Source organism: Musa acuminata, chromosome BXJ3-5 (genome assembly GCF_036884655.1).
Source record: "Musa acuminata AAA Group cultivar baxijiao chromosome BXJ3-5, Cavendish_Baxijiao_AAA, whole genome shotgun sequence".
Classification (NCBI taxonomy): Eukaryota; Viridiplantae; Streptophyta; class Magnoliopsida; order Zingiberales; family Musaceae; genus Musa; species Musa acuminata.
Window position 1 is genome coordinate 39,026,085 of NC_088353.1, and position 27,163 is coordinate 39,053,247.

General features: G+C 38.7%; 1 protein-coding gene across 2 annotated transcripts in view; it reads right to left on the minus strand.

The window, feature by feature from the left end:
* The window catches only part of LOC135586730 (calmodulin-binding transcription activator CBT-like), a 52,454-nt gene that overhangs the window by 5,235 nt on the left and 20,056 nt on the right, over positions 1 to 27,163 (minus strand). The window contains exons 5-10 of one of the 2 annotated variants that reach the window (XM_065152639.1): positions 26,976 to 27,021; positions 24,546 to 24,756; positions 23,798 to 23,932; positions 23,679 to 23,734; positions 13,514 to 13,939; positions 608 to 1,326 (exon numbers count right to left, since the gene is read on the minus strand). In XM_065152639.1, the coding sequence (XP_065008711.1) occupies positions 608 to 1,326; positions 13,514 to 13,939; positions 23,679 to 23,734; positions 23,798 to 23,932; positions 24,546 to 24,756; positions 26,976 to 27,021 (1,593 nt within the window). The remainder of the gene's footprint in view (positions 1 to 607; positions 1,327 to 13,513; positions 13,940 to 23,678; positions 23,735 to 23,797; positions 23,933 to 24,545; positions 24,757 to 26,975; positions 27,022 to 27,163) is intronic. The other variant, XM_065152640.1, reaches the window with a different exon arrangement.

A 27,163-nucleotide genomic window follows, 5' to 3' on the forward strand; every position in this document is an offset into this window, starting at 1 on the left:
ATTGGTACTAGATACATGGTGCACTGGTATGTCTCGGTGATTTGAAGAGGAAGAAGGAGAAGAGGAAGGAGGAAGGAGGAAGACGACATGGTGGAGGAAGAGGAAGGAGGAAGAGAAAGGAAGAAGAGGTGGAGGAAGAGGAAGAGGAAGAGGAGGAAGCATACCTCGAATTGGTTAGCGCATGGCGGGTGGTGGGCCACGACGGGTGGCTCGAGGGTAAAGAGGGCTCACGCTTGTTGCTCGGCGCGAAGAAGGCTCACAAATGCGAGCCCTAAACTAAACCATAAATATTTATTTAATAAGTCAAACTAGACTGCCCGAAATCAGTGTGGTCCGTGCACAGGTTCACACTCAGATTGGTAGGTACCAATCTAGATGAAATGACATTCTATATTACAGAATACCACAGAACAATTTTTTTCAATTGAAACGCTTCTAGTGTATTTAGATCACCTTCTACAAACAAAACACCAAGTTTCCATCATATAAACCATGTAGGGGCTTTTAAATTCTCCTGTCAAGTATATATACAAGAAAGAACAAAAAAAACTAAGTATACGAAAAGACAACATCAAAACACTCTTCATGTTAGGTATAGATAACAAACCTTCCACAATATGCAGCCCAATGTAATGCTGTCCAGCCATGAATATCTCGGAAGTCCAAGGACAAGCCTGACAAGGAATATAGACGAACTGCCCATGCATAATTTAGAATAGCACATAAATGTATGACTCCATGACCTTGACTGTCATGGCCAGGTGTTTCACAACCTTCAGCTACCTTTACCAAAAGCCACTCTTGTAACTTATTCCTTAAAACCAGCTCAAGTAAATTTTCTCTAGTTGATGCAGATGAAAACTTATTGGTGCTATCCAATTTTAAAAAATTCGTCCAATCTTTTTCAATCAATGAAGAGGTGAGGATTGCAAATCTTTTTGCTTCATTGAGAGATTTCAATGGTATCCTGCTAGATAAAATAGATGTATTGTTGGAGGTAGCAAAGAGCAAATGAGCAAGTCTCTTCTGCACCTGGTAATCTTCCCACTTTAATTTGTTTCTGTCATCTTCAGAAGGAAAGATCTGACCATCCAATTGAATATTTGGTGAACATCGATAATCAAAACTCAAAACTTGGCTAACTGGTGTATGACCATCCATTGTCAAGTAAAGATTAACTAGACCAGGTGGCTGTGGGGACACCTTGCACCGATAGATACCTGGTTGAACCATCTCAGCTTTGACACATATCTCACCGACTACACAATAGATGCTGGATGACATTAGGTGCTTCTTGGATTCACAAAAATGTCCAACCACCACGACCTGAAAAATTTTCTTTTCTTCAGGAAAATAAGCCACCAAAAATGAATAAAACCGGAAAATATATTTTCTATACATTTCCATATAGAACAGAATACAAGATAATCCTACACTTGATTAGCATCTTGCTTGAGACATGGTTATCAAATATTCAGCATATTTATCACAAAGTTAAACATTCACAAGCCCAATGAACTCAAAGATGACCTAGTCAATTTTCCCATGGTAGGCTGCATCTATAAAATTGACACTATCTTTAAAAGTATCAACCCTCAATATATTAGCATTTCCTAATGAACAACCACAAATATTTTGATATATTTCTAGAATACTGCATTGCATGGTCTAATGTTTTGGATACTGTACTCATGCCAGTCCCTGACCAGAGTGGTCTGGGTTCTGGTATGGGCTGGGCACACAGTATGTTGGCACGGACAAATACCCTTAAGGGTTTTGAGCATTTGAAACCCTGAAAAAATCCTACTTCATGGGTGTTATCTAGCCTGAATTTGAAAAATCCAAGGTCAGATCCAAGTAGATCTAACTTTTAATGAAATGAAACCTAGATCCATGAAGATACACCCCCAAACCAAGCAAATCTAGCATAGATCAGTCCGGATCTAGATCTAGCCTAGATCCTTGCAGAACAAACCTTGACTGGCATGGTTTTGGGTTTGATCTATGTGGATCAGGTCCTAATTTAGTGTAAATCAAACATAAATCTTAAATCAAGCCCCTGAATTGAGTCATTAAGCCAAGAAACAGGGATTAAGATTTACCAAATTTGAGATCACCCTATGGATCTTCGATTTGAACATTATCCTTGAGAAATTAGACTTCTTCTTCAACAATTTGTTGAATATGGAAGAGATTCGAGTGGGAGGGAAAAGATTAGAGAAGAGAATCAAGATGGGGGAAGGGAAGAAAGCTGGAGGGAAGGGCAAGAGGGTTCATGATGGCTGGCTTCAAGACTGAAAAGAGGAGTGCACAGAAAGGGAAAGGAAATATAGATGTCAGGAATGAAAAGAGGGCTTGTCAACCCTCTTTTCCACCTCAAAAGAGACACTGATGTACCTCTTTGAGGTCTAAAAATCTGCAGGTAGGCTTAACACCTGACCCACATACAGACCAGCGATTTGAGGCTGTCCGTGTCCTGGTTTGCCCTCAACTGGTATGTACCAGCCTTACATACCCATCCAGGCGAAACAGTAACCGCATGGTTCCTTGTTTCTGTTTTGTTTCAACAAAGGAAATATCCTCTTAATTGGGAATTTAAAAACCAAATGGACCAGACAATATGGACCAACATTTGCCAGCCCATCTGCAATCCAGAATACAGATCAAGAGATTTCAGTAAATACTGATTCATAAAGGAAGTACCACATGTTATAGTCACCATACCAGGCATATCAATTGATACCATTACCTACCTTATGTACCACCCGGTTCTGACAATATTTTGAGAAAAAAAAAGAACTAACCAAGGTTTTCAATTTTGAAAACAAGGTGTGTCGTTCCAACGTACAGACACACGATACATCAAAATATATGGTGGTACCTTTATGCTAGAGAATAAATGGGAGGAAGAAGAAAGAAGAAAGAAAAGGAAGGAGGAAGAGGGAGAGGAAGAGGAGGCAGCAGAGAGGAGAGAGGAGGAGATGCACCATAGGTGAGGAGGAGCGGCAACTGATGGTCATGAGCCATGAGCCCTAGGCATCAAGACATTTATAAGAGAAAAAAAATGAAAAGAAAACAAAACTAATGTTTTAATAAAAAAGGGGGCCAGATTGGACCACCCGAAATAAGGTAATTTCTATAATTTCTATTGAACACATCTAAACTCCAATTCATCATAAACAATTTTCTCCCATTTATATTCAATCAACAATTTTCTCCCTAGTTATTCACAAATGTAATGATTGCTTATTTAATCTTTTCTGGTAACCCACATATTCATCTTAAACCTCAGCAATACTAACTTTCTTTTCACAAGTTTGTTCTTTAACTACAACATTATAATCCATAAAGTATGATTGATCTTACAACAATATCATAAATATTTCCTTTTAATTATAAGAGGCAAATGGTGATCACACACCCATCCACTTTAATCATTCTGCTTTAACTTTATAGATAATATCTTCATCGATCTGCCTTTGTGAAAAATACATTCAAGATATTTATAACCAAGATTTTAAAACTCAGTCAGATTGGTCCATACCAATTGGCATTTTGTTGGTCTGACTATGGATCGATATGTAGACTGGTAGATTCTGTTCATTATACATTCACATTGGGTGTATCACCCAGTAAGCTTATTGTACCATGTACCATCAGTCTTCATACTGGTACATTGTGTATCGGATGGTAAGCTTGCCTTTGCTTTCCAATGACCTATCAACTTATTTTCCACCCATTTTCCACCTATTTCACCTCATTTTTCCTACCAACAATCCTCCTCCTTGATTTTTCTCTTTGCTTTCTAGAGTTTGCTCCCCTCTTTCTTCAATTTTCTCATAAAAGCTTGATTTGCAGCCATTTTTTCTTGCGATGATGCAGATTTCTCTTAAAGAAGCTTGATTTTCTATCTTGCAAGGTAAATGCAAGCCTTGACATCTTGTTCTCATGCTTATTTTTCATGATTATGTCTTGTTTCTGATTTGTTCTAGTTTAAGTTAAGTTGCATGCTATCTGCTATAAAGCCGATACATAGCCCACTAACAAGGAAACCAACTCCTTGTTAGTGGAGGTAGCTTGATACATAGCCTATGCACGCTATCGGTTACCCAAATCAGTATCGGACCTCGGATAAATCCTTGATACAACTTCCTCCTCCAAAAAGTGGAGGTGGCTTGATAAAAAAGGTAGAGAAAATCCACATAAAATCCTTGAAGAAGTAACATGACCTTCATGATATGACCCTTGTGGGTAACAACAGGTCAGGAACCACCAGGACGAGCATCAATAGGTCATTCATATATTGTTATATGAGGGTCATTTTTTATGAAGCATTGATGCATTAGATGAATTTTATAACGTAAATTATATCAAACATCTGATGATAATAGTGAATGATGAATATAATTCAGGTTACGACTAATTTTGACAAATGCAAATAGCTGATGAGCACGCAACTGCATATATTTTGGATACCATTTGAAGCACATTATACCAGCATAATGATAAGAGATATTGATGACATCCCACTGTTGAAAAAGGTTCGCAATTAATATTAAATTATCTATAAAAAATTATTTGAATTGATATATTATTTTGTATACAACTTAAACTTTAAGATTCAAATGAATTAAGTAATCATATGTGTAGATATACTTGATTTTACCACCAAAACGAACGACGGGCCTCCATAGGTGGTGAATCGGGGTCCTTGATCCTATGTATCTGTATTTCAATATGATATGTTTGTCGGACCCAATCCTAGAATTAATCCCATGACATAGTGTATTGATACACCGTATGCTATTAGTGCATCAATACAGTGATGCTCGTGGGTTGATCGTCATAAATCACGTGTCCGAGGCGACTCTTAAGGCAAATATTAGTAAATGTCAGAACATTTACTTTCGCTATTGATCTGTTGCTTCGTATCATACTATTGGTCGGAGAAGTATGACCAACTAATATCGTAGTACCGTTGGCCATAAGATTCTCCAAAATATGACAGTTGTGAATACGATGAGCTTCATTCTGTGTCTACATCGTGTAGGCTCTATCGCATCTGCTAAAAATCATCCACTGGCTTCCCCTTCCCCTTTCGTGCATAAACTTGACCAGTACCTTGTCGAATTCTATGATCTGAATCTTGAGTAGCATATGTAAAATACTACTCGGTCCATGCACCACTCTCAAATTATGTAAACGGGACCAATGACTTCCCGACGTCTCCGCCATCATCAATCGAAGCATTACTATCCATGTTGCTACCATGTCTCTGGATCGAACGAGCTGCTGAATGCGATTGTGAGAGAGTTTAAGAGAGTGTGCGAGTGAAATGGATTGAAATAAGGGGGAGGAAAAGGTTTAAAAACCTTTGAGGAGGCCTCTAACATTCAAATTGACCATTGAAACACTGTTACCATTCGGTATAGCCTCGTATCGCTCGATACAGGGCCAAATACTTGATACCGAGCGGTCCGCGTGCCGGTCTGCTAGCAAACTAGTATGTACCACCCGTACCGGGCGGTACAGTATGGTATTCAAATCCTTGCTTAATTTATAAGTCCTTTGAGACCTATGTGAGATTACATTTAAATTGACCCTTTACGAATGGATGTCATAAGGGTACCTTTCGACGTAGGTAATTTGTATTATAGCAGACAAGTGATTCGAGGAAACAATAAAAGTTGGCACACTTGCTATGATGAAGTACCATGGAAAATTGAGCAAGACTACTTAAGGGGTAGCTGCCCCAACCAACCATGGGGGATCACAAGTGCAAACTCAATCTCAAGCTGTTGGAATAGCTCAAGAGGAGCTCAACACCCAAAATGATGAGCAAAAGGTTGGCAATTCTCCGAGCGGAGGATGTACAATCTAAAATGTCGATTGTAGAAAATCAAAAGTACCATAAGGAGAGGCTTGCAATAGTAGAAACTCGTCTCAATGTCCTCAAAACGTGCTTGGAGTAACATACTAGCAATGGTTCCTTGGGATACAGATTTTGCAAGAGGAAAGAGGAATCTCAAATCAACATAATGGAGTCTCGAATTGACGGACTAATGGAACACCCAAGAGCCCATGTAGTATTTATAAGGTTGTGGTGGATCTCATAGCAAGAATTACGGGGATCATGACAGCTCTTCATGGGAGAAAGGGGGCAATACTTACATTGCTCCGCCACAAAATCTGAAGGCATCCAAGCCGCATTACTAGGTGGCGTTAGGGAAAGGAAATAAAAAATTTTATATTCAACATGGCGCAGTACTTCCAAACAACGAGGTCCGATTCTAAGAGACTAGAGTGTCGATCGCAACCATGTTTTGAATGGGGATGCAAAACTCTAGTGATGTACCCATTGGGAAGAGATCTAACAAGGTCATTGTCGGGTGGATACATGGGAAGGCATGAAATGAGAGTTGCAAACTTAGTTCAACACATGAACATTGACTTCATTGTGTGACGAAGGCTGAGACAACTCTGGCAAACCACTTTCATGCGAGACCACATGATGTAGTTCTCAATATTAATGCTGGACATACAAGACATGTTTGAGATAAACAAGTTGTTTAACACTCAATAGCTTGATGTCGTGGGCGCAATAGGAATTACATCAAAGGAAAGTCACCGAGCTAGTGGGGGCAATCATAGCTACAAAAAGGCTCATTGACTTTGTTTTCGTGAAGGACTTAGTGAAGTAGTAGTCTTCGAGAAACCAACCAAGTATTCCAAGGGAAAGAGATTGCTACTATATATAAGAGGAAAAGTTCACAAAAGGATTTGAGTTTAAAAGGCAAAGCCTCTAAAACTAGTGGATGCTTCATGCACGAAGGGTTGCACATGGTAAGAGGGTGCCCTCAAAAATAGACATTCAATGCACAGACAACATCAATAAAGCCCTCAAAGTTGAACAAGGGCAAGGTTATCGCCCTTAGTTCGAGCAGCTTAGAATGTAGCAACAACGATGAGGAATCACAAGGACCTTGGATGGTAGTAATACATTTATTAAATGAGTTTGTGGTCGTGGAGGAGAAGCTGCTTAACGCAAGGAGTAGTGAGATGATGTGCATCAAGCTCAATAGCCAAACAACCCATGCAATTGGACACGGTTGCTACCAACAACTTTATGGCTGATCGTGAAGCAAGGCAAATTAGAATGAATCTACAGAAAAGCCCAAGATGAATGAAGGCTAAAAACTCGAAGGCCAAGTTGATCTCTGGGTTGGAGAAGGGCATTCCTATCAAGATTGGAACTTAGAGTGGAAGCACCAACATGATGACAATGCCACTAGATGATTTCCAAGTCATCCTAAGGATGAAGTTCATGTATTTGGTTAAGATGGTGTCAATGTCATTCTTGAACTTTATGTCAAATAGATAGCTACAACTCCTGCGTGGTTTCGATTTCTCAAGGAGCAACAAATGACCCATAACAATTTTCGATGCTACAATTGAAGAAAGGGGTACGCAAAGGCGAGAAAACATTTGTGGCTATAGTGAAGCTGAAGTCACTTAAACTAGAGATCGTTCAAGAGCCTATTGCATCTTGAACATTTTGAAGGATGCTACAGTGGTGAACGTTTTGAAGGAGTTTGCAGATGTTACGCCATGCAAGTTGCTGAAGACAACATCCACATAGGGGCATGGACCATTGCATTGAGCTTAGAGCCGAGAGTGAAACCTCCAGTTAAACCTTCATACCGTATGTCCCCACCTGAGTTGGAAGAGCTCAATAAGAAGTTAGGTGAACTACTAAGTAGAGGTCTTATCTGGAGTTCTAAAGCACCAATTAGAAATCCAATCCTCTTATAAAGGAAACAAGATGTGAGTCTCCGATTATACATCAACTATGAGCCCTCAATAAAGTGATGATGAAGAACGAGTATCTTATTCGACCGCAGACTTATTTGACCAATTGGACAAGGCAAGGTACTTCTCATAACTCGACCTTTGATCGAGGTATTAGCAGGTGTGGATAGTTGAAGGCAACAAAGCAAAAAACTATATGTGTGACAAAGTACGAAGAGTTCAAGTTCTTAGCGATGTCTTTTGGCTTCACCAAAGCTCTAGCCATGTTCTGCACTCTGACAAATCAACTATTTAAGGAGTACATGGACAAGTTCGTGGTCGCCAATCTAGATGATATTGTCATATACAACAAAATACTATATGTGTGACCAAGTACGAAGTGTTCAAGTTCTTAGTGATGCCTTTTGGCTTCACCAAAGCTCTAGCCATGTTCTGTACTCTAACAAACCAACTATTTAAGGAGTACCTAGACAAGTTCGTGGTCGCCAATCTAGATGATATTGTTGTTTACAACCAAAAGACTATATGTGTGACCAAGTACGAAGCGTTCAAGTTCTTAATGATGCCTTTTGGCTTCACCAACGCTCTAGCCATGTTCTGCACTCTAACAAGCCAACTATTTAAGAAGTACCTAGACAAGTTCATGGTCACCAATCTAGATGATATTGTCGTTTACAACCAAACTCTCGAGGAGCATGTCAAGCATCTTCGATTGGTCACCTATTTAGATAATATTATAAACTCTAAATGATATTATCATTTATAACCAAACTCTCGAGGAGCATATCAAGCACCATTATACGCATTCAAGATTTTCCGAAAAACTACTTTGTTTATGAAAAGAGAGAAGCGCTCCTTTGCACAGATAAAAATTATATTCTTTGGGCACTAAGTTGGTTGAGGGTCAATTCGGATAGGCAAGTCGAAGGTGCAAGCTATGGTGGAATGACGAATATCAAAGAAGGTGCTTTAGTTTAGATCTTTATTTGGTTTCGTCAACTATTATTAGCGCTTCATCTCAGGGTACTCAAAGCATGCAACTTTACTAATAGAGTTGTAAAGGGATACCCTTGATAATGGTCAAAAAACTGTGAAGCAACACTCCAAGATCTGAAGGCTACTATGTTCTAAGAACTAGTGTTCAGAATACCAAACCATGGGAAGCCTTTGAAGTCGTGACCTATAAGTTCAATGAGATTGAGTGATGATATCTTGTGCACAAGGAGATGAGAGTGGTTGTGCATCATTTACTAGTGTGGAGGCACTACCTTCTAGACTCAGAAGAAGCTCTTTGCAAAGCAAGCATGATAGCAAGACTTTTTTTTTGTTGAATTTGACATTGTAATAGAGTACAAGCCCGGATAAGCAAACATCATGGCCGATACCTTTAGCAAAAAATTGGAGTTGGTGAATACAATCCAACAAGAAGGCAGAGGCCAAGCAATAATTACAATCCAACTTTCTTTCCAAGATCAGGGATGAGGGATGAATTGTATCCTCAAATCCGAAAAAAATAAAAATAAATCCGCTATCCCTTCATCTTCTTTATTTATATATTGTTTAATGAAATGAAACTAAATTTACATTTAGTTCCAATTAAAAAACCTAATTTATGCTTTTTCTAATGTTCAGGTATTTTTTAAGATTTTATAGGTTTTTTTAAGGACCATCGGCACGCTCTGACATATTGACCCATGGTATGCTGGTATGGAGTGGTACGTTTCGTGCCGTTGGTCAACTGACATGGCTGATCGGCACGAAAAGTCAAAACTTGCCTAGGACTGATGTGGAGGAATATCTTCAGATGTGACTCATATGTTAACAAGACAAGGTGGAGCAATGAAAGCAGGTGGGTCTTTTAGAGCCCTTGCCTATACTAGAGAGCATTTCCTTGGACTTCATATCAAACTTGCCTACAATAAGGGGACTTGGATCGATACTTATGCTTGAAGTATGCAACACTTGTTGCTACTCCCCTACACTACTTAGTATCAGAGGCACCCAAGCTAATGATGAAGAATGTGAAGAAATATTATGGAGTTCCGCACAATATTATCATTGATTGAGATGCACAATTCTTGGAATGGAATCAAACCGAGTTGTTTAAGTCAAGGTTCGCAATACCGTACCGTACCGGTATTTCGACCTGGGCTTGGTACCAGTACGGTACGGTATACCGAGCGGTACACCTGGGTGTACCGAGTACTGTAGCACTGCTACACTGCTACAGTACTATAGTGCCTCGGACCGGTAACAGTCGATCCGCGTACCGAAAACCTGTCGGACCGATACGTACCGCTCGTACCGGGCGGTACGGCTCGGTATGGCAGACCCTGGTTTAAGTTGTTAGGATCTAGGTTATACTTCTCCACAAGTCTCTACCCCCTAAACGAATGGCCAAACTTAACGAATAAGCTTAAACCTAGAGCAATATCTCTAGCATTATTTGAGTGTCAACCTATGAGATTGAGTGAAGCTCTTGAGCGTTGGCGATCGGTTATATTGGAAGTAGCCCATTAGGACATCACTTTGCAAAGGAATAACACCAAAATACAAATATTGGCATACTTGGAGGAGGCAGTCAAGAAGATGAAGAAATGGGCAAATTTGGGAAGGCAACCACTAGAATTCAAAGTTGGCGACTTGGTGTTTGTGAAGATCCAACCAACATCTTGTCAGTTCTTTAGGTAAAAACTGCACAAAGGACTGATGCAAAAATATGAAGATCCCTTCTCAATCATCGGCAAGTTTAATAGTGTCTCTTACAAGTTGCAACTTTCGATGTGGTTCACAATGTATTCCATGTGCGCAAGTTGAGAGCCTACCACTCGGATCTGCAAGATGCTTTAAAAAATGTATCAACTCGACCACAACACTCAAGCATCTTATGAAAAGCAAGTTCAAGTCATTCTAGCAGATCACATGGCAAAGCTACCCAGCGGAGCGAAGTAAATCGAGTACTTGGTGAAGTAGCAAACAAAAGCTAGTTGAGAGCTAGAAGACACCCTATGTCAAAGCCTACCAGCAATTGTCAATGAGGGGATCAATGGATTGAGAGGGGGAGAATATCATGGACGACCGTCGTGAGCCGGCAACACCTTCGTAAATGGACCATTCGTTACTTATGATTGCTTGTACAGTTATTTGACATTGCATTTTGTCCTTAGCTTTGTAAGCCTAGGTAGTTTGTAAGGCTACACATCAATCGTTCGTCGAACTCAATAATACTAGGTCAAAACCATCTCGTTTTTGGGTGTCGTAGCCTAATTTCTCAAGCTAATAGTGTGGTGCACAACGTTAGCCATCTCAGACCCTCGGAAACCTCAGGTGGAATAGAGCTAGATGAGGCTTTAGGGTAGTGTTGGGCCCCATTTGGATACACAAGCTTGTGAACAAAGTGTGCATAGGCTTGACTAATACCCCAACATCCGATGGAACAACCATTGCGGACTTACAGCTATCTTTTCCCTTCCAAAGTCCTTATTTTCCATTTGCACTACAACTGTTTGCATAATTACTTGAGTGTTGTGTTTATGGGTGAGACATCGAGACTTGTTCGCTACTCGTCTTTGAAACTAAACAACTTTTTCTAGCAAACGGGCTAAATGATTGTCCCAAAGGCAAGTGCAAGCCCAATGTTCACCTAGCACTTTTGACCCAATGTCCACTTTTGGTCCGGTGTCCTCTAGAGGTTCGAGGGTGGTGAGGGAGCTTATGTTTCAGCCAAAAAATTAACCAATGGCACACAAGAGAATAGGGTGGTTTTGACGATTTTCCCCTTTTTGCGATTAAATACAAGTAGAAGAAACAGAAAACAAAAACATTGACAACAAATCAAAATTGGGCTGACGATAGTACTTCTTGCCTTATACAAGCTACCTATGAGAAAATGTATGAAAAAAACCAAAAAACAATAGAAAAATAGAACTTTTAGTCCGATGCTTTCTTGACTAAATTCTTTAGTGACCGAGTCCCTCTTGGATTCAAAGTTGTCATAATGCCCCACCTCATTCGATCAACTATGTATGCATATCATTTGATAGACACAGGAAGCATTTCCCATTTGATCTTCTGTCACTCAGACTACAGCTTTTCGATGTGGCCACTACCATTTGCTTATTGCAGGGCCCCCACTAATTCTGATTCTTTGGCTATTTGCTTTGCATTGATAATTACTTACCTGGTATCGCCCCGAGAAAGCATCAAGATAATCAAAAGCAAAGATGAGTTTTGAAACAATCCATCATCCGACAATTTATTTGAGAGGTCCTGGAGAACTCCCACTTCATCAGTCCAAATAAAGTCATACCCTTCATGGTGTCATCAATAGATTAGATTCAGATACCATTAAATATCGATGCTGCCATTATGAAGTCAAGTTTTGACCAATAACAACAAACTTTTTGTGGCTTAATCGGACGGTGACCTAACATAGAGTTTCAGGGGCTTTCTGTTATTATCAGTGACAACATTTTTTGGTCAATATATAGACCCTTTTTGTATCTGACATACAAAATTAAAAAAATATATTTTTAATTATATATTTTAATTGAATGGTGGCTATAATATGAAGGATTTGCACCTTGAAGAAAATTGTTGTGTGGGTCCTCTCACATACCACATCATCCAATGGTTGTGAGTGAAGTTGGTCCACATCATCACAGACCACTTTGCTTTTCAAGTAACATAATCTCATGGAACAAAAAATATAAGAAATAAAATAGTTATAAGGATCTAATGGTTGTTACTTTTTTTTAAGAGTATATTTTGTCTATTGATGGTTGCTTGACCTTCACAATCCACATCGATTAAAATAATTAGTTTTTGTTCGAACATAAAAATATTGATGTGCATTAAAATGGTATATTTTATTAAACTACTAATTTGATGGTTGAAACCAGGGATAGCAAAACTGAGTGATATGGTATGGTTTGGTCAGAATTTACTGGTTCGATCATCGACCAGTACATTAAGGAGCTTAGATCTAGTCTGGTTCACTATATACAAAACCTTTTTTTTCTTTCTCATCCTAGGGCTTGGCTCATGACATGGATTCCTCACAAGGAGTCACTCATTGGTCGTCACTGGTAGCCTGTATGCTTGTTGCCTGCCACTACCTAGGAGCACACCACCCACACTAGTATACTTCTTTCTCCTCCAAGCCTCTTCTTCATTCTTCTTCCTCTTCTTTTTTTCCCCTTCTTCCTAACCTTCTCTCCCTACCTCAACAGAACTATAGTACATTTCGACATACTAATACATGATACACCAGAATGGATCAGAACCATACTAGTTCGGCCATAGACTGGAGGTCCAATAATCAAAATTGCATTCCTTGGTTCAAACCAAGAACTTATCAACCAGTTTAGGTTTTGGTAACCTATCGAATTGGTATAGTGCCGGTTAACCAAGTAGTACACCATGTATCATCCAATATCAAATAACAAAAGAATTAAAAGCAAATGGTAAATGTACATATATCAAGCTATACTTTTCAATATCTGTACTTGACTGGATTGGTAAATTCTAGTAGATACGTACCAATGAATATTTTGTAAATTCTTGGTCCAATCAAATCAAATAACTTATTTATCTAGTTAGCCATTATGAGTAGGTAACTTTGTCATCTAAAAATTTTTAAGGGCGAAAGGGATCAGATGCAAAGAGGTGCTTGAAAATAAAGGTGCTAGATAATTAAAAAAACCTTGGTTTCCTCTGTAGAATAAGACCACCCAGGCGAGATTTCAGTTATATTGAAAACATGATCTCCCATTGATGTTGCCATAGCCTCATCACCCCTTGAACTTGAAGCCAGAAGCTGACGATCATCTAATGAACCAAGAGAATAATCATTTATGTAGTTCCAGCTTCCAAAACTGTTCTCACCAAGAAGGATATCATTTGTACATGTAGTCGTGTTTTCGCTGAGAACCATATCATTCATGTCAAATTCTCCAACTTGAGTTAGATTCTCTGCCCTGAATGACGCTGGTGTGATATCTTGATCTTTAGCTGCTTGAAGATAGCCACCATTTGATTGGTCAATACCACAGTCATTACCAGATTTAACATTAGATGGACAATGAGAAGATAATACGGCAGCAACACCATTTGATGGAAGAAAGCAACCCTGTGGCATAAACAAAATCAGCAATTTATTTAACAAACTTGCACACAGAAATACACGAAGCATAGAAAGTCTTGAGAGGCATACAATTATTTACTTATCATCTACTTGGTTTTTTCTATGTATCATAAATATCAGGTGTAAGAGAGAAGATGTTAGTGGATCAGCATCTTAAGAATAAGATAAGTATAGCACTTGAAACTACATGAAATGGAATAGACTAAAAGTGAAAGAAAAATATGATATCTAGTTTTATGATAAGTTGAAAAAACAAGTTGGCAAGAGGTATTTTGAAATATGCAAGCTAAGGATTCACCAGAAGAGATCTTATATTATAATCCCTATTATCATAATAGGTTATAATTCTATAAAATATTCTTATCATAGGAGACATTCATTGGCATTAGAAATGGCAGAACTAGATATTGACCTTATTAAATATTCCACTTCATGATTGACACATCATATTTTTGTCCTTTCTAATCCTATTAAGAAGGCAAGAACAAATAAACAAATTTAAAATACTGAACCACACTACCAAATTAAGGATATCAGCATCTTACACATTTTTTTATAGCTTATATAGCTCTACAGCATTATGCCCATGTCATATCGTTCAGATACTATTTAATATGATCCTGTTCAGTATGAGACATTTGGTAAAATTGGGATGATACAGAAAATATTCATACTTTTGAACATCAAGATTTGCATGAACTGAGATTTGAAATCAAAACAATTATAAATGTCTTCAATGTGGACAAACATGCAGCAAGATGGTGACTACCTATTGCACATTGAGAGGGTCAGTTTTCCTAGATAGGTCGCACATCAAAACCTTGGAATGGTTTTATTTACTTCAAGCTTCTTTCATTCATGCGACTAAACTCACTATATAAAAGTTATTGAAAAAAATAGGATACTCTAATTATGATGAATGGTAGCTTAACTTATCAGAAAAATCAATTGTATGGTATCCATTTAAAGTGTTGCATTTTCCAAAAGCAGTAAAATATTGATACAACTGTATTTTATTAAAATTATTTTGTAATTGAAGATAGAGAAATTCATGCCAACTAATTGATAAAGGATAGATACTAAGAAGTAATTAATTTGTCTCCACTTGGAAGGATTGGAGAAATAACACGATCTGATCCACACAGAAAGGACACTTGTAAGAGTTTCTCCAAGAAACCAAGGCCTAGCAACCCAAAATTAATCATGCAAGTCAAGCTTTTAAATATAAAGTTAAATGACACTAGCTTACTGTCACGTCCCTAGCTGGATTGCCTAGGGCATACAGCACCCAAGTGGTATTTTTCTGCAAGTGGTACGTCAGCCTAGAAAAAAGTTACAAAAGCTAATGCATGGACAACATACTATTATCAGACAAAAAAGGCAAGATAATCGAGATCACAAGCAACAAAAGGCAACTAGATTTTATTAGGCACAAAAAGTTCTCTTAAAGGAGCTGAATGGTCGCTACTCAATGACATTTCAAAGGCAGATGTAGAGCTAATGTTCACCACTTCATGTAGCATTTTTTTTAATAAAAATGCGGACACACTAAAGATGTTGCACCATCCCTCAAATATACAATCGAGAGTTCATCTAGGGATCTACGATTATGAGACAACAGACATTTTGTACCACAAGGCTACAGCCAACCCTAGGTATATAAGAACAGGGCTATTTTGGCTATTTTCTCCACACAAGACATCACATAGGCAGAAACATTTTTGAATTTAACAAGACAGAAACATAAAAAAAGATATTTCAACAAAGTAAAGTGGGACCGATAGTAGTAATTGCTTTGTAAAATCTGCCTAAGAGAAAATGTGTGGAAAGTGGAAACACCAAAAAACAATGAGAAAACAAAATAAAACAGCATCACAGACGTGTTAAACACATTGACTTCAACACATTGTGAAATTTTCCCCCAGTTATTCCTTCAACACCCTCATCAAAGCCTTTGCGAATACTACAACTTGATCATCTTTTGCTACAACATGCTTCTTGACTTCTATTAATGTGTCAGTGACTTTGATACCCCATCTTGTTTTAACTCGCCATTGAATAGGTTCGATTGGGGAGGTTGGCAGATTTTGAACACTTCATGTTGGTCAACAAGAGGAGCCTTCATGCTTGCGTTCAAGCCCTTTTGAAGTGTCACCCTACAAGAGATTGAATGTTGCTGGTTGGAGCTTTGCCAGCATTATTTCACAAGAGTTTGTGGCCTTTCACAAAGTTTGCCCTTTGCGTCTTTGGATTCTTTACCATCTCCTCCAAGTAGGTCCACACTATCCCCATTTTTGAAGTAACTCGAATAGAGGATAGTACATGGATGTACTACCTTCGGCATACCCAATCACCCAAAGGTGAGGACTTGATGGTTGTTGTCATTTAAGTACTTTAAATGGACTTCCCATTGATGCAGAGTTTCATTGCATAGGTGAAGAGAGTTAGGTTGCTTTGATTAGCTTCACCCAAATTCGTCAAGTTATACTCTTTGGTCAAAACTGGTTATTTCACTTCATCCACTCTTCATGATTGCACTTATGGAAGTGCTGCTCAAACCTAAGATGGGTTTCGCACTTGTAGAGCACTTATCTGATAGCTTTCATCATGCCTTTGGGATTATTTTGAGATCATGCCCATTTGCAGACAGAGATGCTTTCCCTTCAAGGACACAATTTTGGTGTGCTCAAAAGACATGTCGCTTTGTACCATATTGTCATGGATAAATATGTACACAGGATATTCGATGTAATGATTATGTATGTCTGTGTCTTTCGGTTTTGTTCAAACTTTGCATAGCATGTAGAGGGCTTACAATAAGCTTGGCAACCCTATTTTGGTTAGCTTTTGTGGTAATATTAGTCCTGTAAATGTAAGTTGCATGCACTCATCGCATAGAGACAAAATAACTTAAAAACAAGCCATCCAGACAATCATTTTGAGGGTTTTCTAGCTTCGCAAAGTGGTGCAGAGTATTAGCTAGTACAGCACCCTGGAGCTACTTGGGTGGCACATGGCTGAATGGGCCTTTGGGGTGTTATCTAGGATTAGTTCGTTGTCTTATTCCGCAACAATGTCATATGAGCACTTGTGGGAACTCCTGACCGTGACGGACCTTCTTGGACCCTTTGTCACGCGACCGTCCAGAGCTTGCAAAGTCTGTATTTGTAATTTATACAGTCTATCAAGTGTTTGCCGAAATGTCTGCTTATAGGATCCCAAGTAAAAACTATAAGTGATTTTGGGATAGCTATGTTCGAGCTACGTTGGCAACCAAACTTGACGGTGCTCTGCAATTGAAAGAGTTATACAAAGCTCATAGAGGTAAGGGGAATTACTAACTCGAAGAATTCAATACTCATACAAAAGCTTGTATGTGGACCAAGGATTGCAAGACTGTACCATACTGCCCGCTACCAGGCAATACCAACAATTTGGCCCCGTATCGAGCGATATAGGGTTGTACCGAGCAGTAACGGTTGAAACCGACCGGTACCAGTTGTAACATTACCGTTGGAGGCCTCCTCAAGGGTTTTTAAACCCTTTCTTCCCTCTTATTTCAATCCATTTTACTCTCACAATCTTTTAAACTCTCTTAAACTCATGACAATCAACCTACAATCATCACCATATTGATGAATCAATGACATACGGTGTATCAATACACTATGTCATAGGATTAATTTCAGGATTGGGTCTAACAAACATATCATATTGATGTACAAATATATAGGATCGAGGACCCCGATCCACCACCCGTGAAGGCCCATCGTTCGTTTTGATGGTAGAATCAAGTATATCTACACATGTGATTACTTTATTCATTTGAATCTTAAAGTTTAAGTTGTACACAAAATAATCTAATAATTCAAATAATTTTTCTGTAGATAATTCAATATTAACAGAAGGACGATCTGAAATGAACCGAAATTGCGAACCTTGCACAAGCCTACTCCTCAAAGCCCAAAAAAGATATGTGACACTATTCTTACCTAATTTACACAAGTTTTCCTAAACTATACTAAATGTATATTTATTTCTAACTTAAAAACTCTATCCTAACTTTATTTTCTATTTTTAGGTATTTTCGGAAGGTTCTATGCCTATTTTAGGCATACCGCTTAGTATGTCGTACCGTACCATACCGAGCAAAGCTCGGTACATTGGTACAGTACGGTATTCAAAACCTTAATGCGGACGATAGACTATCTATGGCCATCCTAAGGCAATCGAAACTCGGCACCATGGGGCAGGAAAACTTTATCTTTGGCATGGGAAAGATATGTCTGTAGGAGGCTATAGTGTGTAGTAGGTTCAGCATGTTGCTATGGCTTAAAGAGTGCAGCGGGGGCTATATTATTGAAGCCGCAATCTAGCAAGTGCATAGTTTGTTCAGCAAGGCGGAGTAGTATAAGGAAAGGATGCGAAGAGAAAAATTGCTCCAACGTAACATATATCTATGAGGGATAAGTTCCAGTTCTCCAAAAGGAGAATCATGAGCAACGAACCACACATGTTAAGGGGGGTACCTTAAGATAACAGCTCCATAAAACTTAATGGGCCGAGTGAGGGATGAGGAGTCATCATATGATCTCGCACGAGGTAATGTATTATTAGACCATTACAAGATCAAGTGGGGGAGCGACCAAAGGCAACACCAAACGAAAGCATTCTTAGAGCCGATATGGAGATTGGACTCAACAGAAGGTTGACCCGTGGAATAGTGGGCGTGAGAGCCACCATCAACTCAATGCAAACTGAGGAATGTAGCAAGTTAGGTGAAGCTTGGGAAAGTACCCAAGACACATGAAGAGAATCAACATATAAGACGGAACATAGAGTGGAAGAGCGAAGCTTTCCTTGAACAAAAATCAAGGACAAACTCTTGCAGAGACAAGAGCGAGATCATATCATTCCATAGGTTTCTCGTTTTGATGGAACAAACTCACCTTGCATGGTACCAAAGTCGAAGGGAGCTTCGAGGCACATGCATTTTATCACAACGAAGCAATTGACTAAGGGACTAAGACGACTCAACTTGCGAAAGCAAAATTGGGGTTAAAAGGCCTTGGCACAGGGAAAGAGGATGCAAAGGCAATTACTCTTAAAGAATATATTGCAATGTTACCATTCGAGTTGTCACGAAGGAAGCTGTGCGCAATGGAGATTGTGTTTAGGGTAAGGGCCCAGGATCTAGACAATGGCGCACCAATTTTAGTGAAATCGATGGACTTCAAAAATTGCTAGGCGACGGATTGTCCTAGAGCGACACTTCGTCTGTGTGTGACCCAAGAGTAGGTGGACGAAGGTTGATTGCCAAAGGAGCGAACATAATAGAAAGTTGCAAAGGCCATATATAGATAGAGCGCAGTCCGAGTTCATCCCACAAAGCTTAAAACCTAATGAAGATGTCACTAAGAGGCAACATGGTGCAACAGATCATGGTGGAACAATTCGAGAAAATACGCCACATGAGAGAAGTCTCGTGAGGGACTTGGTCATAAGGAGGTAAGATTGAGAGCTACTAGGAGCTTCACTTTGGTGAGCAACACGCGATAAAAAGGGCTATGAATTCAATAAGTGAATGTCATAGTACCACAGATATGGATCTTCCACGCATGCACTAAATTTTGCATCGGATAAAAGCCTTGATCATCAATCCCTTGCTCTCATAAAGGGAGAGCACATGGTCGTGAAAAGGGTCTGAGAAGATGGAGAATACAGAGGCAAACTCCACGTACCAATACAAGGCAGAAGGGAAGAGGTGGAACTTCATAAAACTGATGTCGACAGTCGTCTCACCAAGATCACTAAAAATGGGGGATCTCGGGTCAATGCAAGAGTGCTCGACCAAAGAATGGAGCAGGAAGTACGTGGTTCTATACCCTTTCTGCTTAAAAGAGTAGGTGACAAAAATGATGTAGAAGGCGATACAATCCCAGAGGTGATCAAAACTATCGGAGATTCACAATAAGTCGAGGTAAAATTTTGCTCTTTTCGAACAAAACTTCTTGCATTCCAAAAGTTTGATAAAAATGAGAAGGCAAATTGTAGTAGCCAACTCAACGTAGGGAATACAAACACTTCAGGTGCTTCAGAAGTGTGAGCAAAGAGCAAATGAAGGCTAGTAACCGGCTTGATGCATGAAGTACAACTCTCAAGGAGACCGACGATGTCAAGTATCTTTTAGCTTTCTTAACTCTTGAGAGAATAGACAAAACAAAATACCCTAGTTCTCTTAGTTATACAGTAGAGGAGCTCCACATATGTTTGAAGACCCTTTGAGGAGACTTAGCGATAGATAATAGTTGTCAAATCTTTCCCAATGGTAATTGGTTATATCGAGTAGATTGTCCGCTTCATGTTCCAACAGAATGTCAATCGAAATCAGAAGTGATGAAAACCTACTCGAAGGCAGCAAACTAAGCAGAAGAGAATCAATGGGCAAATTTTACAAATAAAAGACCTCAAAAACTTCAAAGTCTGCAAGGTGATGCTCATTAAAGCTCTAACAAGCATCCACCCAATTCAAGCGGCGCAAGACATTTGAGAGACTTATGCACAACAAAGGTCTTTTTCTTCATCTAACGAATCAATAGGAACCAGCAAAGATCAGTACAACTCAACAGACCCCACACTAGAGTCAGAGTCACTAATGAGTTGAAGCAACATTAGCGGATCAAAGTTTGACTACTTAAAAACAGCGACGGAGAACAATTGGAAGCCAAGGGAGGAGCATTGCAACTAAAGCAAAAGATTAAAGATTTAACAAAGGCGAGGAGATGTAGCGTACTGTCACGGACTTAGCTGGAGTTGCCTAAGTCGTAAGGCACTCTTGCAGCAAAGTTACAAATTTAGCTAGAAATGCCTAAGTCGTGAAGCACTCTTGCGCCAACTCCTCGGACTTAGCTAGGATTGCCTAAGTCATGAGGCGCCCTTGTGACATATACGTCCGCAAAGGGTCAGCCTAGTTGCAACCTCGTACATGTCCCAAAGGACCTGTAAAACAGAAAGTTAATTAGATTGAAAATGAGCGACGGACAAGTCCCAACGTCTCGCGAAGAGGGAAGCTTTACAAGCAATTCAGCGAGCACCTTTAGTGCAAGAGAGAAAAGAGATGAAAGAGAAAACAAGGACTTTAGAAGGTAGAACGAATAGTTGCAAGTCCATGAACAACTGCTCACCGGGTGCCGAGCACAAAGGCAAGTTCCCGTCAAGTTAACGTGCGAACTTGTGAAAATTATTCAACGCCCAACAATATACCGAAGCCCCATCCAGCCCTGTACCACCCAGGGGGTTCAAGGGTGCTAAGATGGTTGACATTTTGCATGCCGCTGCAGTCTGCAGAAAACAAGTCGTGGCATGAAAAATGGAGCCATTTTGGGGTAGTTTTGTCCGGCGCGGTGAGTGATCGCACTGTAGCACTGTAACCTGCATTAGGGCGGAATCGAGCAACGATGAAGGATTGTCACTATGGCCTCGCATTAGGGCGATGTAATTATTGAATGCACTATGAGGTAAGTGGGAAAGTAATCAAAGGCAACATCGAAAGAGGCGAAGACACATGACAACCTATTAATGTTCGTGGACATCAAATTGTATGAGAAAGTGACTCGCTGGATATAGGAATCATACACAACTTGAAAGTGGACCGATGGGCAAAGTGTCTTGAATTAAAGTTGTCAAAGAGGTCGAGTCGTATGAAGGTAGTAAATTCAGAGATGGAGCCTACTTTTGGATTCAAAGGTTGTCGACAACCAGATTGGAGATCGAAGCTATATCACCAAATTCATACCGCTTCTCTTGGATTAAGAGTTTTTGTAGGAGGCAATACCATATATTCATGAATTCTCTTTCAGATGGATTGTGACTTTCTCAAAGGACAAGCATTTACTCAGATGGATTGGAAATGGAGAGCTTCAAAGGACAATCATTTACTCAGCTATGATGGTGATGAAGGAATCAAGGCGGAAAGATGACTCATTCCACAGCAATGCAATTGGAGTCAGAAGGCCTTAACACAGTGCAAGGGTTCATCGAGACAAACACACTCAAAAAATACACTGGTGTGCCACTAAATCAGTTGCCGAAGTCCTTTCCACGAGGATGCAAATTGAAATGATAGTTCGAACTCATTGAAGAAGTCAAAGATCTAGTTGACCATCCACATTGGCATTATTTTCGAAGTGGGTCTAGGGCCTTTCAAATAAACTATTGGACAATAGATTGCTTTAGAGCATATCTTTGCTCATTGCTATTTCGATGCTTCCGAGAGGTGCAACCTTTCCTTTGAAAGCTTTCAAAATTTTATTCTCCGACGAGTATTTGTACTCTTTATCCATCATCTATAGCTCATAGACATTCTAATGATGCAACTCTTGCTAAGCCTTTGGTTTTAGACTATTGAGGAAGTAGAAAAGTTTGTCCTTTTCAGACATATCTCGGATGTCTAACATTAGGGTTGAAAACTGCTTCACATAATCCTTAGTTATAAAAGTCTAGCGAAGTTGTTATTCTCTAACATAAACTAAGTCCACAATTCCCTCTTCAAGGCTTCTCAAGTGTCAATGTTACAGCAATCTTGTTGTATTTCCTCCCAACGTGTGCGCCACCATAGTTTTGCATCATCGATGAGAGACATCGTCACTAACGACGCCTTGGAGTCTACTAATTCGGGTTGGTAGCTATGAAGTATTGATTTATATCAAAGAGAAAGATTTTTAACTCCTTAACATCCCAAGCACCCACATAACTCTTGGTTTGGGAGCTCTCACTCTTGATAAGAGATGGTCGCGAGACATTGCTCCGCTCGCATGCATGGCTTGCATGAGCACCGACGCATGATCCATCAATTCCCTTATTTGCTCTCGTAAGTATTACATAGATTCTTTTATGTCATTCGTGAACCTTCCAACTTGGATCTCCAGCAAATTCAATCGAGATTCTCACCTTTCTTGTGCATACACTACCATCTCAAACGACTCTCCACTTCTATAGAGCCCCATCAACTCTTGGTTGATAATGTTGAGTCTACAACTCCAACTTAGCCTTTTTTTCTTTAGCGCTTCTATTTCATTCAGGGTTGTGCCACCAACTATTTACTGCTTTTTGTTTCTTCCATAGAGCTTTGTCTACTTAGGGTTGTGCTATGTAAAAAAACATTTTTTTGAGTTTTACAAGAAAGAAAAAAAATTAAAACACTTTCAATAAAGCAAAATATGGTCGATATTAGTACTTCATAACCCATACGATCTACCTAAGATAAACATACAAAAAAAATTGAAAAACTACACAAAAACAAAATCGAAGAGTGCCACAATCATGCGTTGAAAACACGTTGGCTACATCCCTTCATGACATTATGTCCATTGAGCACATTATGATAACAAAGGTTCCACATCTTGATTGTACATATTAGTACAAGGCACAAACTAGTATTTACCGGCCCAAACAAGTACCAATTTCAGAATATATAGTTCGATACCAGTATAAAAAATTCATTTATATCTTTTTAAATTATATTAAACGATATCAAATGGTGCAGGTCGGTGTATTACTAGTATTTAACGGATCTGGTATGTCACCAACACTCATATCAAATGGAGATTTAAATCCTTGATGATTAGTTCACTTGAGTAATTGTATAAACAACTTTTATCTAAAAATAATCACGTAAAAAAAAATTTCCTACATTTCTCCTGATACCAATCAACAGACTACTCACATTATTCATGGAGTTTTTGAACCCACTCCTTTGTTGGTCACAGGATGAAGCATCACCTGCCACATAAACCATCATTAGACTTTTGGATAATGTAGAACTTTTTTAACTTATGTCATTACCATCTCTATTTATAGCTGCACGATTTTGTACATTAGATCCAACAAGTTCTTCCCATTCCAATGTATTGATCTCATGAAGACTCAACTCATGATTCTGAAATTCGGTCGAATTATTTAGCCCTGATATTCCAGAACCTGCAACATAAGAGGACATATAAATCTCCAGGAAGGCAATTAGAAATTTAGAATATTGATGAAACTGTATCAACTTCTAAGCTGGCACCACGGGCAGGTGATATGAAATGATTTGGAACATACAGACTATAAGCACAGCAAATGAAATAATACAAGGACCAGTAATGCCATCCATTCTGATGTGATAATATGACCAAGCACTATCAAGAAAAAATGAGAAGAAATGGCGTACAACAAAAGTAATCTTTGAAACTAAGTTTATAGAAAAAGTTAAAGCATTCAACACTTCTACGAAATTTATGAGCTACTGCATTTGGTTGATGGGAAGTTTATAAGCTATTGTAAATCTCTATATAGATAGTACTAATACTTCCATTTGATCAGATCATTCAGTTCAAATTAATTTCATTGTTCTCAGGAGGTTTTAACTGAACAAATTTTAAATATTTTTGTAAGAGGTTTACATCATCCATTATGACTAAGCATTATCAAGAAAAAGCTGGAAAAAAAATGGCATACAACAAATCATTGTAAACTTAGTTTGTAGAAAAGTTCATGTACTCGACGCTCGTAAGCAATTTATATAACGGCAGTCTTAGAAGGCAGATCAGACAGTAGACTGGTTTTGTCTCACTAGTGCAGCTGACATGGTATTCTCCAGAGTTAATTTCCTCTGAAATAACTGCAGATCCTAACACCTCCGAGTGAGCAGAACCACTAGCTGAATGCATTGGTGTAGGCGGAGAATCAATGTGCAACCTGTTCTTCAAGGATAAAGCCTCTGGACATTCCACTGATGCAGGAATATGTTGAAACACATTATCCTGATGTCATGAACAAAACAAGGAAACAGACTTAGATCAAAGAAAATATTTTATGCAAGGAACCAACTTTCAGCATCATTCCAAGAGCTGTAACTTGATTGAACAGTATGTGTTGGCTAGCCAGCACAGATAACAAAAAGAATACCGCTGGCTGGCATAATCAATCAAATGGTCTGTTAGCACAGTCCCCATGCTGATATTATTCCCAGATGGCTGATATTGATTTTAACTGAAACCTATTTTAAAAGATGTTACTTTAGAAAGTCCAACCTAGTGGGTTATTTGTGCAACGAAATCTGAAACAAAGTTTAATGGAAAGCAACAAAGAAATAAGCCTGATTAGTTTATGTAGAAGTCACCACAATCGAGAAGCAGAAATTTCAAGAAATGCTGACAGTCTAGGAAATCATTTTCATTTGTTTATGCTAGAGTTAACTGGTTATGAGAAACCATCACCCAAAATACGTGTTTGAGCCGCATACAAACCATTCAAAACCAACGCTATTTAGATATATAGAAAGAAAATGGAGTCCAAGAATATGAAGGCAGAGAGACTACATTACATTATAAGTATGTTTAATGCAGACATAAGCATCTACGTATAGTTAAGGATTCAATTTTCACAGGCATGATGGTTGTTGTAACCATGATACAGGCCAGCTGACATAAAATGGCATGGGGTTTGTGTAAAACGTTGCAACAATGTGTAAAAGGGTTTGTCACCCTTGGCTGAACTTGACCTCCAGTGCTGATAAATGTTGGTACAAAATATCACACACAAACTCAAAAACCACACATCTGAGAATGTACTAAAGGATGTACTTATTGAAAAACATAGATACTACATCAGAAGATGTTCTTCACAGTGGGTATTACAAAATATAACACATTAAAAGGAAGAAGATGAAATCTGATAGAAGGTACTGAATCACCTAAGGTGCAGAAAAATTTTATCATCTACAAAAGGTTACTAAATCACCCTGTAAGTTGTGGCTGAATTAGCATACATAAACAAATTCTGATGAACCTAATTTCGAACCCAAAAACTTAACTAATTACCTAAATTAACAATCAATGAATTTTAAATCTGAATATAACTAGATTTTTTAAGCAAATCTGCATCTTATCACTTGTAGGCCAGTTACCAAATCAAAAGGTTTGACTTATTGCTAAGGTTCTTGTCATTCAATTCAACTCTAACTCTCAATTCAATGTTCTAGAGAATTGTCTTTTCTTAATACCATTAGACAAAGAGAAATATTTTGCTCTTTGATTCCTAGAGTATGCTAAGATTTTGATAAAAATCTGACAACTAGCATGGCTAGATACACGGCCTGAGAATTGCCTTTTTACTGAAATGGGTGGCATGCTATGCACACCATTTTATTGGCACCCAAACTTGAAGGACTTTAGGGATGTATTGGATGTTTGAGGCCCAGACCAAGTATTCATTAACTTAAAAAGGACCAGACTAGTCCTTTAAATTAGAAAGGACTGAACCAGACTAGTCCATTAATAAAATCCATCAGTCTTAATGTTTTGTAATAGAGAATCAGTGGGTGATTGCTTATGTTATATGGTTGTTTCCCGTACAATTTCACCTCATCAAAGAGGAGATAGGAGAGAAGACCAAGATGGAGCTTGCAATTCAATTGTGACCAAAGAAAAATGTTTTCCTTGTTTACGACAGATCTTACCCTATTTCAGATTTTATTTTCTTTTGTGTTTTGTGATACATAGGCACTATGTTCAGTTGACATGAGAAGTGAGAACAACATGAAAAGGTCAGCTGCCAGCCATCACATAAGGTGCTTCTGAAATTTCAGTCCCTGGTTAAATATTCTTGCAATCTAGCTGAAAAAATAATCAGGAAAAGGTGTCCCTGTTTAAATATTCATACCATCTAGCTTAAACATAATTAGTAAACAGCCTCATTCCGGTTTTACACAGTATTTAATGTCCAAGAGCATGCGATGAAAGATCACATTACTTCCCATGCACAGGAAGAATGGACAAACCAAATTTTTATGCCTCTCAAAGAAGGCATGAAAAGAGCCACAAGATAGGCACCTCAACCATGAGTAATTGCCTATTTCTCAACCACCTGAATTGGCATTTATGCATTGAGCAATACATGCATAAGTCAATTTTTTATCATATGTCAATATGATAGACATGAAAATTAATACAGAGCTTCTACAGGGTTCAAAGGGTAAAACCTCTGATGTTTGACGATAATGTACAAGAACAATGCGCTCCAAATTCCTGAATAAGCAAAACATCCAACACTGTGTCAGTTGGCACTGTTCTAAAACATAACAGTTTGAACTTTAAACCAAAAATGATTCTCTATATTGGTTTTAGGTAGTCTATTGGATATAATTCCAAAGGGAAAGTTGCAAATTAA